Source organism: Oryctolagus cuniculus, chromosome 2, assembly GCF_964237555.1.
Source record: "Oryctolagus cuniculus chromosome 2, mOryCun1.1, whole genome shotgun sequence".
NCBI lineage: Eukaryota > Metazoa > Chordata > Mammalia > Lagomorpha > Leporidae > Oryctolagus > Oryctolagus cuniculus.
In genome coordinates, this window is record NC_091433.1 from 78462202 (window position 1) to 78477340 (window position 15139).

The 15139-nt window shown below is 51.4% G+C and overlaps 1 protein-coding gene across 5 annotated transcripts in view; it reads right to left on the reverse strand.

Moving 5' to 3' along the window:
* Nucleotides 1-224: 224 nt before the first annotated feature.
* Nucleotides 225-15139, reverse strand: part of MFHAS1 (multifunctional ROCO family signaling regulator 1) — a 99536-nt gene continuing 84621 nt past the window's right edge. For 2 of the 5 annotated variants that reach the window (XM_051832513.2, XM_017350430.3), the window contains one exon: nt 4179-5394. In XM_051832513.2, the coding sequence (XP_051688473.2) occupies nt 5264-5394 (131 nt within the window). In that variant the 3' untranslated portion in view covers nt 4179-5263. Of the gene's footprint in view, nt 1707-4178; nt 5395-9880; nt 9992-15139 lie in introns of those variants that run through there. The other 3 variants (XR_007914049.2, XM_051832512.2, XR_007914051.2) reach the window with 3 other exon arrangements.

Here is a 15139-nt window from a genome sequence, read left to right on the forward strand (position 1 = left end):
TAATACAAAAATCGTTAAAAATTCTAGCTGGATACTGTAGAAGTCTCTAAATTTATAGTCTGCTATTTTTTTTTAAAAAAAGAATTGTCCATTTTTTATGGTACATGTTTTTGGGTTCTAAGAAAGTTTTATTCTTTTAAAGGTTGTAAAGGTATTGTACAATTACATCAAGAAGTTAGATATAGAACTATAATGTATCTTAGAATGATGATGTGTTTTTTTTTTTCCAAGAGAGAGAGAGAGAGAGACAGACTATGCACCAGAATAACATGAGCTGTATTTGGTTAGCAGTGCACCCACGGTATCTCATTTAATACTCCTACCAAGTGCAGGAGGTTGATTGTGTTCCCTTTTTGACGCACGAGAAAACTGGGGCACAAGACTCAGCTGGACGCAGCGCTCTTAGCCACCAAGTCTCCTGTGTGACAGAAACAGACGCAGGCCGCGGTCATCTGAGAGGCCTCAGGCGGCCTCCTGTGGCCATGTGGGCAGTGCACACCCACGTCCACAGCCACCTCTCGGGAAAGGATCCCTTCTACGCTCAGACACACACACACGAGGACACGCTGCGCCCTCTCTGCCCCTTCGCAGACTCACCCTTCACATCAGCATCTTAAATGGCCTCAGAGTCCTGCAGGAAGGACTCGTCGGCTTGCTTCAGTGCATTATTTCCCAGACTCTTGGACCGCAGAGCCCTTTTACAGAGCAGCAGGTGTATCTCAGAAGACACACATGGCTCACAGAGCAATGTCGAAACTTGGGGTTATTCTCATTGCGTAGAGCAAAACCCATTTCACTCAAAAATATTTCTTGTGCCCGGATATAAGATGAAGAGGGCGATGCTTCCAGGAGCTGCCACATGCAGTAGTACTGTCACTGGCAAGAGTACACTGAGACGCGCGCTGTGCACTGTTAGGCGACCATACTGTTGTGCAAACATCGTGGAGTGTGCTGACACAAGTCACTAGGTGGTAGGCTCCTACAGGACTGATGTTGTACACATAGGCGGACCATTGCAGACTGGAACATCCTTTGTGGTGCACGACCATATTCTAACACGGTGTGTGTCACCAGGGGAACTGTCTCATGCTCTGTCCACCACGCCCCCTTCCTACTCATTGCAAAGGCAAGTTCCACCAGGCAGCCTCCCTCATGGGAGACAGAAACTGTCATGGGAGAAGGAAACCCCAGGCATTTGAATTCAGCACCGAAGCTGCCACCCTGTGTCTGGCACCCTGCTTTCAAAGCTCAGGAAACCTGAAACAGAACAGCCTTGGGAGGGAAAGAGATGGGTGATAAATAATGCACTTCTAGTTGTCACCACCAACATCTGCTTATCTGTGTGACCTGTTCAGCAAGTTTAAAGAACTCAGAGTTGCTTGCCAAAGAAAAACAGAGCCCAAATGGATGATGGATGCTTCCTGAGTGCTCTCTCAAAGGCGGGGACAGCAGTGGGGAAAAGCCCAAGTCCTTGGAGTTATCTGGACGCAGCTGTTAGGGAAGTCTCTCCCTGGGAACCCACCTCTGGCTGCACCACTCCCTTGGAGATGCGGCCGCCCCATGGCTTCCGCTTTTCCCTGGTTAGGCGCGTGTGCAGCTAGTACAGTGGGTGGCTCTGCCTACCTGTCCGGGGTCCTACAGAGGCCTTCTTGGTCTCGGGCTGCTCCTTCTGCAGCCCTGTGCTTCTTCCTCTCCTGTCTTCTCATCTGCAAATAAGGAGTAACAGAGGCTCTGATGGGGTGCCTGAGGGGCCCACCCTTTCTGCCTCAAAACAGCCCGGGGTGAGGGAGATGTGGAGGTAGGTGGAGGGTCCCATTTATTTACATGGCTGGTGGGGGGAAGGGGTGTCGCGGGACCTTTGTGAAGAGCCCTGAAAGATAGCTCAGGGAAAAGGGAGCTTCACACTTGCAAATCCACAAGCTGATTTAGAAATACAGGGGATCAGTGAAGAAAGCATCAAGATTTTTTAAAAAAAGATTTTATTGAAAGGCAGAGTTTTAATGCCCTGGCCTGAAGCGCCGGCATCCCACAGGGGGGCCGGTTTGAGTCCCAGCTGCTCCACTTCCGATCCAGCTCTCTGCTATGGCCTGGGAAAGCAGTAGAGGACGGCCCAAGTCCTTGGGCCCCTGCACCCGTGTGGGAGACTGGGAAGAAGCTCCTGGCTCCTGGTTTTGGATCGGCGCAGCTTTGGCGGTTGCGGCCAATTGGGGAGTGAACCAGCAGGTGGAAGACCCCTCTCTCTCTCTCTCTCTCTCTCTCTCTGCCTCTCCTCTCTCTGTGTAACTCTGACTTTCAAATAAATAAATAAATAAAAAAGGAAAGGCAGAGTGACAGAACTGGAGGGGATGGGGCGGGGAGAGAAAAAGAAAGAGAGAGAGAATATCTTCCATACACTGGTTGACTTCCCAAATTGCCAAAATGGCCAGGGCTGAGCCAGGCCAAGGCCAGGAGCCTGGGAGTCCATCCTGGTCTCCCACATGGGTGGCAGGGACCCAAGCACATGGGCCACCATCCACTGCTTTCCCAGGTTCACTCACAGGAGTTGGAGCAGAAGGACTCAAAACAGGTGCTCCAATACAGGATGCCGGCCTCGCCAAGTGGTGGCTCAACCTGCTGAGCCACAGCAAGGCTCCCTGAAGGGATGAAATTTAAGAGGCAGAGCCAAGATGAGAGTTGAGATTCAAAAGGCCCATCCTCAAAACAGGTGCAGCTTTACAATGGGGACTCTCCCTTCTTCCTCTCTAGGATACAATCCCCAAACAGAGGAGCCCATCATCCCCCACCTCCTGCAGGGCAAATGTGACCTAACACAGCACCGGAATTCCTGGACTGATAAAACCAAAACACACGCGCAGAAATCACTAAACCCAAGCTAGAATGGCTTAACCATTTCTTTGCACTTTTATTGAATTTTTTTTTTTTTTTTCATTTCTGCCTGGTTACAACAATGAAGTAGGAAACCACAATTACAGTTCACAAACTGTGGCATGGAAAACCACACGCACTCTGCCAGGAAGTACAGCAAACCCTTTCCTTTCTATTCATTCAAAGAGAGTCCAACGTACAAGTGTCAATTATGAGCACTGTCATTTTTTTTTCTTAGAAGGGGGAAAAACATTTGTTCTGGCAATGCTTTTACAATTCCAGGAAGTGGTTTTGATACCACGAGTTTCAGGAATAGAAACCATAATAAACTTGGAGGGCTTCTGTTTGTGAGGTGAGGGACTCCTTGGTTGGGGAAAAAAAATTCCTCTTGTGCTTAGTGGATGGGCTGTCAGCCTCGGCGGGCCGCTGTCTTCCCAGGTGTTGAAAGGGAATGGGATTTCTTGCATGGACGGCAGAAATTGCTGTAGAGCACAATCACAATGTTTCTGGACCCCGCCCCTCCCCGACCCCCACAGCAGGTTCTCATGCTTTCCTGGAGCTTCTCCGTGGTCACAGGACCCTCCGCCACGGCCACCCTTTCGCTAGAACCATGTGACGCCAAGGTTGCTTCTTACACTGCTTCTCTAGGGTTCAGATGACAGCACAAAACATCGCTTGTCACAAATCGGCAGGTATTAGGAACGTGGGCATCTACGTTCGTGAGAGGAGCAGACACTCTGCGGGATGTGTCGCCCAAAGGAGCGCTTCTTCCACTTTCTACAGCCCCCTGGGGAGTTAGCCCGAAGTCAACACTGCAGAGTCTTTTTCTTTAAGAAGACTGGTCAAAGTTGGTTCATCTGACAGTGGAGACACTGTCTCATGCCAATTGATTAACTCTTATTGCCCAACAACTCAACAGTTCATGAAGCAATTAAATGTTAACATTCGGCTTACACACACACACACACACACGCACACACACGAGAACTGTGACAAAAGGATCAACCAGAGTAATCGTGTGACTGTGTTCAAAAAGTAAACGAAACCCCAAGCTTGATGTGCCGCCTTCTAGTGTTCCGAAATGCAAACATCGCCTGCTCCCACGGATTTTATGGTGGAGAGAAATCGGACGCACTCCACTGGCCATCCAGGAGGCGGGGCAGTGAGCCCCCGGGGGTGCAGCATGCAAACAGCCTGCGATTTCTTGCAGTGCAGCCACTTGTTTATTTCTCTGAGATACTTTTTGTACACGGTGGCATCCCAAGAGTCAATACTTTCTGAAAGAAGTGGAAGAGTAATAGCAGCTGACTCACTTTCCTTGCCTGGCACTGTTGAGAAACAGTGAGGTGTTGTTTTTTTTTTTTTTTTAATCCCCTTGGGGAGGAGACAGATGTAAACACATTCTCCAAAGTAGGTGTTACTACTGTGCTGTGTGCTGGTTGGCCCCAATTAGGAGTAGGAGAGTGAGCGGTTTGCTTGGTTTGCTTTGCAAGTTGTACCTTATGGAGATGTTAAAATCAGGGTCTTACTGGTCCAACAAGAGGCTCTGTGTGGACCAGTAACTCAGGAGCAATGCCGCTCTCCAATTAGGCAGCCCCCTCTCCGAAGGTCTGCTGGCCAGATGTGGGGGCCCTCAAAGTGCTATGCTACATCTCAGACTGTTCTAGCCAAGACGGGGACTTACTAGGAGAGCTCTTGGCACGATCCAGAACGGATCCCCGATCCTCTTAAGTTACTGAAAGGACTCAGGGTGCCCATGCACTCGGGCTGTGTGTGGAAAGGGAGGGGACCCTTGGTGACTCACGGGCAGGGTGGGGACAATGTCTGAGACGCGCATGGCAGGCCCTTGCTCATTGCTGGCAATCTCTCCGGACCCTGGGCTCCTAGACAGACATCTGTTTTCTTTTTCTGAATCTGAGAAGGCGGATTAAAGAATAAAGGAAGAACAAACAAGACTTGCCGGTGCGGGAAAATAAAGAGATGGGCCCCATCTTGGCACAGTTCTCATGCAAAGTATTGCACCCAGTGTCAACTAACGCTAGAAGCTTCAAACTGTATAAATTTAAATGCATTTGCATATTATAAAAATAAAGATAAACATATACATATTTTACACTAGTTACGAAACAGCGATGAACATCAGTCGATCCTTCTTTCACATTGAACAGAACTTAAATCTGAGTGCTTGAAATACTGCCACCTGTACGGAAACTATGGCTTTTATGTACATGGAAAACAAAATCCCTGAGAAGCCATTCGACTTTTTTTTTCTTGTCTTCAAGTAGTGCTCTCCTTGGAGGATCACAGTTCTGAGGTTCAGGTTGTAAAACATTTGCTCCATAGCTTCTCCCACCCTTTCTCTGCTCCCTCCCCGTCCGGAACACAGCTTCCTTCAAGTTCACGGCACAAGCGCTCGGGAGTGTGGAGGGCCAGCCGGTGGGCCCGGGACGTCCTGCTCCGTTCTCTGCTCTGCAGAATTTCTACAGCCACAAGAGTCACTGGTTTCTGTGCTTTTCACCAACGTTCTTCCTGCAGAGAAAGCGCAGAGATGACAAGAGGGACAAGAGAAAGAGACCGGGTTATAACAGGAAGCCAGGACGGAAGTCTGTGTCCCGCACCGATTTTCACTGCTACTATCTTTGGAGCTCCTCATAAATGTGCAAATGTTAGGCGACTATGGTCCCCACAAAGGGAGGAATCTTTTAAGTAGTTATTAGTCAAAAAAAGCGGCAACTACCCTAATTGGCTTATTCTATCGTACTTTTATAATCTAACTGGATTTCTAATTAACAGACCCAAATGCTCCACACACATCTGCTTCCTCTCATAAGCAGATATGCACACGCATGGGCACACACCAACTACCCCGCCAGGAATGGCACTGCGTACTAGAAATTGAGAATGGGTGTTCATCTGGAGTAAAAAGCATGATTTTACTTAAAAGTAAACACATAGGGCTGTCAATTAGAATCTGGAGTTTGACAAGCATAAAATGAAGAGACTGTGCAGCCTCTGCTTGTTGACACAAGTGGCATTCAATTCCAACAAACCAGCTAGAGGGAAAAGCATCAGCCGGCCCCATCCCTAATAGTGACACGCGACGCGTGGTTTTTGCAAATGTTTTTGCAACATGTAATAAAACGTGTGAGGACAACCAAAGGAAAGGAAAAGGTGAGGTTATGAGCTGTTTCCCCCAAACCCTGCCTCTCTTGATGCTACCCAACTTCACGGACGCCAGGAATTCCCCAACCAGCAGAGACATAGAATGTCCATCTGGCCCAGGTAAGAATCAGCAGTGGGCTCGGCTCGGCTGAGCCCAGCAACAATGGTATTGTCTCTTCCCTCTGCTAACTGCATGGCAGGAGTGGTGCCTTTCCCTGGAGTATTTGTACCTAAGTCTTTACTCCAGCTAAGAGTCGATCTTGCTATGTATTTCACCCAGAGGAAACCAAGGTTCCAGGAGGTGATATAACAGCCCAGAGGGTGTACCAGTGACGGGCACAGCCAGGCTGACCCTTAACTAGGATCAGACTCCCAAGTATGTCAGGGCTAAAGGCAAGGCTGGGCATGTGGAGCTGCAGGGAGAGTGGCACATTTTTCATAGCACTTGACCACTGAGAACTTTTTGGTGGCCAATTAATATAGCAGACCACAGCAGAGAAGGGTTTGAAAAGTGCCTCCGATTCCAGCGACAGTGTGATGAATCCCAGCTGGGAGGGAGTTGGCACTGCGAAGACACATGTCCCCCCACGCGTTGCACCACGGTTTGGTTCACGTGGGAGACGGGTCACCTAAATGCCTCTCTCACTGACTTCAAGGAACCTTGGAGGCATCACGTGTGGCTGTCTGCTCCCCCAGGCCACATGTAAGACTGAGAAACACAAGGGTACCTAATCAAGGGCACCAAGTGCTTAGCCAGCTTGAACATCTTTCCACACCGATACCCCCGCTCTCACTGGGTCTCACCGAGGGCTGTCAAATCCTCCGCCTTCTCAGTCTCTCACTGCTTCTCCATCTCAATAAACTCATCTTGGGGCCACTGTTGCTGTGCACCAGGCAAAGACACCGCTTGGTATCCCCACAGCCCAGATCCCAGTCTCTGGGTCAAGTCCTGGCTACTCAGCATTCCTGATCCAGCGTCCCGCCAGTGCGTCTCTGCACGGCGGCAGATCATGGCCCAAGTTACTCGAGTCCCTGCCACTAATGTGGGAGACCTGGAAGGAGTCCCTGGCTCCTGGTTTCAGCTAGCCTGTCCCAGCCCTGCCTGTTATGCCCATCTGTGGAGTGAACCAGTGGATGGGAGACTGACTGATGGATCAGTTGCTCTCTCTCTGTCTGTGTCTTCTATCTCTATCACTCCACCTTTCAAATAAATAAATCAACCTTAAAAAGCAAACACCTCATCTCCATCTTTGAGAATCCACTTCCAAAGCTGCTTCCTGTGACTTGGGCTGACTCCTCCTGCGGTACTACGCCTGCAGGCCCCTGCTGACACCCCACCCCAGGTTCACTGTAATTCCACACTCACTGGTCTGTCTGGCTGAAGAGTGACAGGTGAGAGTCAGGGCTGGGGAATGCCTCCCAGCGGAGCTGATGCAGGAACTTGGCCTGAGGGACCACGAGTGTGCACTGGGAGGGACAGCTGGGAGCACACTGAGGGTGACCCCTCCCACAGTAAGGGAGCAGCTCGCCTGTCCACAGAGGGGCTGGCGTCTGATTGTGAAGGGCCTTGCCCGTCATTTTGAACTTGACTCTGTAATCACCAGGAAGCCAGCCAAGGCTTTTAAATAGGGAGAGATATGCCAGGGTCTGGCGTTAAAAGATAATGCCAGAGAGGAGAGGCCAGATGCCAGACGAGACTCAACCCCAGGAATCCTGGCAGGGACAATGGTTGGGGAGCTGGGGAGAAAGGCACATGGGCAAAGTCACTCGTGTCAAGGCACCCGGACCCGATGGCGTGATGGGACCACAGGTCTCTTGGTGAGAGACAGCACAGGCAAGGGAGGAGGGGGAGGTGTAAAAGCTGATGGATTCCCAGGCTGGCCCAGGTGGGGGCAGAGCAATGGCACAGCCTTGAAGACAGGAAGCCCAGGCCGATGTGGCTCTTTGTGGAGGAAGACAGTAAATTCAGCGTCCACCTGTGATGCCTACAGGACACTCGGGGCGGCTACCAGGAGAGACGCTGGAGACGGGAGGTCTGCGTGAGGGGCTCAGAGCCAGAAAGCACCCAAATCAGAGAATCTTCCCTCCCTGGCTTCCGACAGAGAAGTCACGGCTCCAGGTATTTAGCCGCTTAGGCAGAAACAAATGTGTTGTATCATTCCAGGTCTTTGTGTCCCGTATCCCGCACCTTGACATCTAGCCCCCATGGCTCTGCTCCTCCCAGGGGGAGCCGGGACCTAGAGATGGCAAACAACTCACCAGGAGGGTACTTTCCAAATACCACCCAATCCTGAACGCATACCCCATCCACCTCCTCTACCGGGTGCTCTCGCCACAGGCCACACCCCACCTGCCCTCCTCCGCCCCAGCACCAGGCACCCGGCAGCTAAGGACACCGTCTCTGCTCCACAACCACTGACACTGTGCAAACCAGGCCGTCCTCAGCCTGCTTCCCCTGCCTGGCCCAAGCCCCTCTGCGGAAGGGACAGGGAAGCCTCCCGCCCACAGCTCTCTCTCCTCTCTTTTCCAACCGCCATGCTTCTCTGGGTAGTTCCGCCACAGGCTGGGCAGGCTCCCTCCGCGTGGGAACTACGAGGGATCGACTCCCTTCTCAATGGCTGTCATCTCCGGCCCCTGTCTCAGGTCTTCCAGTCACACACCGTGTTGGAAAACACGTGTGCAAGCGAGCAAGGGCACACACGGCCAGGAGCCATGGTGTGGACTTCAGCAACTGTGTGTGTGGGGGTGGGTGGGGATGCCATGGTCTGGGCCTCAGCTCTTCTCTGTCTTGTGACTTACAGGGATGCGGGCAGGCTCAGGAGTCTGGGGCTGGGCTCTGAGCGTCTACCTAGGCACTCTGTCTACAAAGTAAAAGAAAGGACCCCCCCACACCCCCCAACTTATCCCATGACCTGAGGTCGGGCATTGAGGTCTGCTGCAGGAGGCCTTATACAGGTCTTCATGTAGTCACCTGGGCCCTGGTGTAGCAGTGAGGGGCGGGGATGCCAGCACTCTCCTCGGCCTGTCCAGCACCCACCCGTGGATGGGTCCTAGATAAGCCAGGGTTCATGCTAGTTCATGCTAGTATCTACATTTGCGGAGACACTTTGCTATTCTTACATTTATATGCCATCCAGTACTCACCACTTATAGTCCTAGTAGAAATAACAGCTGTTGATCTTGAGTATTTATTTGTTGACTCTAAGTCAAGAAGTACACAAAATGCTTTATCTGCAACTGCCTAAATGCTCACAAGACAAATGCTCATGAGATAAGCACTTCTCAGAGTTCATGGGAAAATGGAACTCAAGTCAGTATTTTGGTGCCAAAAACTTTGAAATCCGTGCACAGTTTTTCTATAATCCAGTCTCCATGAACCTTCTGATGACCCCTGTACCTCCCTGGTCTGCATCTTAGTGCTGTGTCGAGTCCTAGCCGTGCTAAGTGGTAAGGATTCAAACTCGGGCAGTGATTCGGAAGCTCAAACTGCCTTGGGAAAGAAATAGAAAGCATCACTCAGAAAAATCTATATGCTAAGCTGACCAGCTAGGGCTTCTTCCTCTGTAATGTCAGAGTACATTTTAAAAATTACTTCTTTTATCCAACAAGGATCTCAGGTTACCAATAAACACAATAATATAGCGAATGAAGCAAAAGCATAAGCAATTTATTTCCTTATTCCTAATTTCCGAACGTGACTCGATTCTGGGCAAGAGAAAGGCCTGTTATCCAGGACGCCTGACTGTATGGGATCACTTCGGCCCACCCATCCCGGCCCTCATTTTCCCTAAATTCTCCAAGTTCTCAAGGGGCCTTCCCCATTCAAGAACCTCTGTGCTTCCCAGAGACTTACCCTTAAACACAGGTGCTCCTAAAGTCACAGATTGGGAACAGTAAAAATGGTGGCATAAGGGAAAGAAGCACTAGCTTTTCCACTTAATTTTCCAAGAAAGTATGAAGATACCTAAGCAGAGAGGGGAGAAATTCCAGTATCAATGTGGCTGATGGAAGACCAGACAGTTAAAGAGACACAATCGCCCACAGCCTGTAATGCAGCAATGAGCGGTGTCGCCCCTTGCCCGGGACAAAACAAATCAACGCATGCCCGTGTGACCCACGCCACAGACAACCCGCACACTTTGCCTTTTAGCCCAAAACCCCTGCCTCTCCCCGTCTCCCGTGTCTGACGATTGTGTAGTCGTTTGAAAAAAGCCAGCTTCATCTGGCTCCAGGGCCTCATGAAAAACTGATCAAGTCCACACTAACTGGAGTGCACGTGGCCACCCTCTGCCTGCTTATCTGGTGAGACAAAGCACAGAGTCTTCATACCACGCTTCATAAAAGGCGCTCTCCTTTGGCCTTAAATACCCCTCTGTCCTAGTGTAATGGCCAGAACTCCTGTGCGAAGCCAGCCCCATGCTTCTGCGCATGCTCACACGCGGCAGTCTCTGGCGTGCCGTGGGGACCTTTCTTGAGCGGGACCTCTGCAGTAGGCAGGCAGAGAGCCAAGTTTTCAAAGCGCAGTTTTGAAATGCAGTACCGGCGCCTTGCCCTCTATGATTGTTAGTACTTTCTGGAAAAGGAGAAAGCTTAGCCCAACAGTTTTCCAACAAGCCCATGTCCGCTAATTCTCCAACCTGTGACCTGCCCCAATCCGAAGTCACTTCCTTCCTCAGTCCCTGGGCACTGCCAGCGCTCCCAAGAGGACAGGGCACAGACTGACCTGGGACGACCCCCAGAGAAGTGTCGCGGGCAGGGAGCAAGAGCGACACACATCCTGTGGACACAGGGCCAGTCCATTAGGAAACCGCACGGAACAATGTGGGCTGTGGTCAGGGGGTTTTATGCCGGGTCAGCACACAGCACGGAGTTCAACTGGTGATGGAGAGGCCGGTTTAAACCGTTTTGGAAAGAAACGTTCTGCAGGGCACCTAAAAATGAAACAGTGCTGGCAAGCTGCCCTCTGACCAAATAAGCTCACACTCCCTGCGAGCTGAAATATCGAGTGTCTCAACCTGGAGAGCGACTGAGCAGAGACGGAATTCACAAGTAGAATTTCTTTTTTTTTTTTTTTTTTTTTTGACAGGCAGAGTGGACAGTGAGAGAGAGAGACAGAGAGAAAGGTCTTCCTTTGCCGTTGGTTCACCCTCCAATGGCCGCCGCGGCCGGCGCGCTGCGGCCGGCGCACCACGCTGATCCGATGGCAGGAGCCAGGAGCCAGGTGCTTTTCCTGGTCTCCCATGGGGTGCAGGGCCCAAGCACCTGGGCCATCCTCCACTGCACTCCCTGGCCACAGCAGAGGGCTGGCCTGGAAGAGGAGCAACCGGGACAGAATCCGGCGCCCCGACCGGGACTAGAACCCGGTGTGCCGGCGCCGCTAGGCGGAGGATTAGCCTATTGAGCCGCGGCGCCGGCCCACAAGTAGAATTTCTAAGACTACTTCCTACTAACGCGTTAGCTGTCCCATGGAAAGAATATTCTTTATTGTTTGTTGTCCCCTACAGCTCCTGATGTGCAAGGGAGGCTTTTCCCACTGCTCCACCTCCCCATCCTCATCCAGGAACCAGGGGCCAGCAGGTGGGTGCGCTGCCTTCAGACTGAACCGTGGCCGGGGGGAACATGGCTTTATGAGAATGTTTTTAACCACCAGAAATCAGTTCACTGCCGACTTACCAGACACCAGCGTCATTCTTCAAAGAGACCCTAGGGGCTGGCGCTGTGACACAGTGGGTTAAAGCCCTGGCCTGAAGTGCTGGCATCCCATATGCGTGCCGGTTCTAGTCCCAGCTGCTCCACTTCCAATCCTGCTCTCTACTACAGCAGTGGAAGATGGCCCAAGTCCTTGAGGCCGTGCACCCACATGGGAGACCCGGAAGAAGCTCCTGGCCCCTGGCTTCGGATTGGCTCAGCTCAAGCCATCGCAGTCATCTGGAGAATGAACCAGTGTATGGAAGACCTTTCACTGTGTGTGTCTACCTCTAACTCTTTCAAATAAATAAAAATAAATCTTTAAAAACAAAAGTTGACCCTAAACATACTTATGAACTGCATGGAACTAGGTGTGACCCTAGATCCAGTGACAGCAATTAAGTGTGTGCTTTCTTTCTGGGGTGATGAAAATATCCTCAGATTAGCTTGTGGGGCTGGGTTGCACACTTCTGCAAACAGACTGACGATGACTGAATGGGTGTGTTTTGCGATATATAAACTATGCCAGTGGAGCTTGAGAAAATGTGCCCGAGCCGATCTGTACCATCAAGTGTCACTCCCCCTCTTCGCGGAGGAACGACACAGGACCCTGCGCTGTTCTTTTGTCTGCTCGGCCCTCCCCGGGTTTGCTGCTGGTTCTTCCCGGGTTGGCTACCGTCCCTTCCACCTCCGTGGAGGGGCGGCACCCCCTGCCACTTTCCCCACTTCTGCGGGGGAGTGGCACACCGCCGGCTGGCTCTCTTGGGGGCTGCACAGGTGTTCCTTCAGATAGATGTTCCTGGTGCATGTTGTCTCTCTCCTCCTTTATAGTCCTCTTCCACCAATCCCAACTCTGCTACCCACACGCCGAGTACGCTGCTCTCCTCCAATCAGGAGCAGGATCAGCTCCTGCAGGTTATTGGTCGAACTGGAGGCAGCTGTGTAAAAGTTGTTTCCTCCTCTCCCAGCGCCATATTGTGGGAGAGCAGATGCATAGAATAAGTCTTAATTCCAGTAACTTAGTCTAGTCCGAATTGCTCCCCACAATCAAGAAACTCCAAATCCTTCCCAGCAACCCCAGCAAACTGGCTCGTAGACGAATGCTCATCTCATCATCTCAACAGCAGGTGTCCTTGGCAATCAGCCCATGATACGCGAAGTGTGGAAATCACTCACCCTTCTACCTCTTATGGATCGGGCAGGACTCGGCTCCCCAGACTTGGGCAGACATTTAAGGCCCAAAGTCTTATGTTAACAGTTAATGGATTAATGCCAAAGGCGGCTGGAGAAGGATGGAGATTTGATCTGATTATGGAGGCCAGGAGGTGGGCCTGGTGGGAGGCCTTTAGGGCGTCAGGGCTTGCCTTCAGAAGGCAGTTCTCGCGAGATGGTTCATGAAGTAAGTGGACTTGATTCCTGCGTGTCCGCTTCCGGGCTTGCTGTGTGATGGCCCTCTGCACCTGCTCCGCCACTGGCAGCCTCTCCCAGATGCCAGACTAATGGGCCTGCCTGATCTCGATCGGTGAACCTTGGAGATACAACCTTTTCCTTCCCAGCAAGCTCTTAGCGGGTGATTTAGAGCAAGGAAAAACTGACTGACACACTCCTGATACTCAGCAAGAGGACAGGCAGCACCCCCGCCCCCACCCCGTCTCAGGCCCCCCCCCCGGGGGGGGGTGCAGGAGTGGAGGCCCTGCATCCAGTCACCATGACCTGCAGTTGGAATCTTCAGCCACCTCCAGCTGGGACAAGCTGTGCAGGTAAAACACATTTTAAAATAAGGAACACGGGGCTGACGCTGTGGCGCAGCGGGTTAACGCCCTGGCCTGAAGCACCGGCATCCCATATGGACGCCGGTTCGAGACCTGGCTGTACCACTTCTGATCCAGCTCTCTGCTGTGGTCTGGGACAGCAGTCGGAGATGGCCCAAGTTCTTGGGCCCCTGCACCCATGTGGGAGACCTGGAGGAAGCTCCTGGCTTCTGGCTTCGGATTGGCCCAGCTCCGGCTATGTAACTATTTGGGGAGTGAACCATTGGATGGAAGACCTCTCTCTCTCTCTCTCTGTGTGTGTAACTCTGACTTTCAAATAAATAAATAAATCTCAAAAAAAAAATACAAAGATCACGGCCTCCTCCTTTTGCTCTGTTGCCTTGTGGTTGATTAAGATACGTGGGAATTTAAAAAAATCTTGCAATTCCTAAGAAAGGGTCAAACACTCACTGGTGTCGAAGGCTTTTTCTGTCTAAATCAAACGCAGCACCGTCATTTTACAAACGGGCAGCCAGGCAGGTAAGTGACAAGGCTGACTGGGGAGGCGTCAACTCACTGAAGAAGAGCCGGAGGTGTTTTAGAAGCCCCCGTAAGATCCAGGCCATGGCCCAAGGGCAGAGTGATTATTGTCCTGGCCTGCGGGGACATCACTCCTGTTCCTCTCCACCCTCTGTGGACTCCAGCCACAGCAATCTGTCCACCCAAAACTGACAGCAACGTGGCACGGACCACCGCCTCGGCGCTGGCAACTGTGCCTCACCCGCGGGAGGCCACATGGCCAGAGACAGGGCCACACTGGCCAGGGCGCCCACCCTCACAGGCACGGACAGGATCTGAGAGCTCAGAACGTCCAGCGTGCGCGCGCACACACACACACACACACACACACACACGCTGCAATCCCCCAAGGGACGTCTTTGCTTCACAGAGCTTCTTGCCCAATCTGCTCTTCTGGGAAAATTCTAATGTAGAAACCTGATTAGCAGAGCAGGCTCCTGGCCATCACCTGCGTTTTATGAGAAGAGGGACCAATGAAATCTCACTCTGCGGTTCCCTGCTCAAGCAAACCTGGTGGAATCGCAAATCCAGCGCAACAGCCCCAGGCTCCCCATCCCTGGTGCCTGCGGGAACCCCAAGTCTCAGGCTCAGGCCCAAGCTGTGCAGGCGTAGCAGACGCCTCCTCTGACAGCTATCCTGATGGAGGCCCTGAGTCTCCTGCTTCTAACATACTGTCAATCACTTGTGAATTAACCCTCCTGCAGGGCCAGGCCCCGCCTCCATGCATGTCTGTTTGGGTTCAGTGTTCAGGAAGGTGGGCTGTGGGTGCTGGTGGTAAGGTACAAGGCTGGACTGCACAAGCAAGATATTTGAATCTGACTGTGCTTTTGTATAAATGGAGACAGAGATCACTTCCTCCTGGCCTCCATACTAATACTAATACTAATACTAATACTAATACTAATACTAATACTAATACTAATACTAATTTCCAAGGAAAGTCTTGCTGGAAAAATTAAACAGCCCTATTTAGAGGATATGCCTTTATTCAGAGTCAAGAATTAGACTGCAAAACTGCCATCCATTTAATGAGACTCTTTTTTGATCCCTTTCAAAATAAAATGACTCAGATCGCTAGGTCTAAAGGGGTTCAG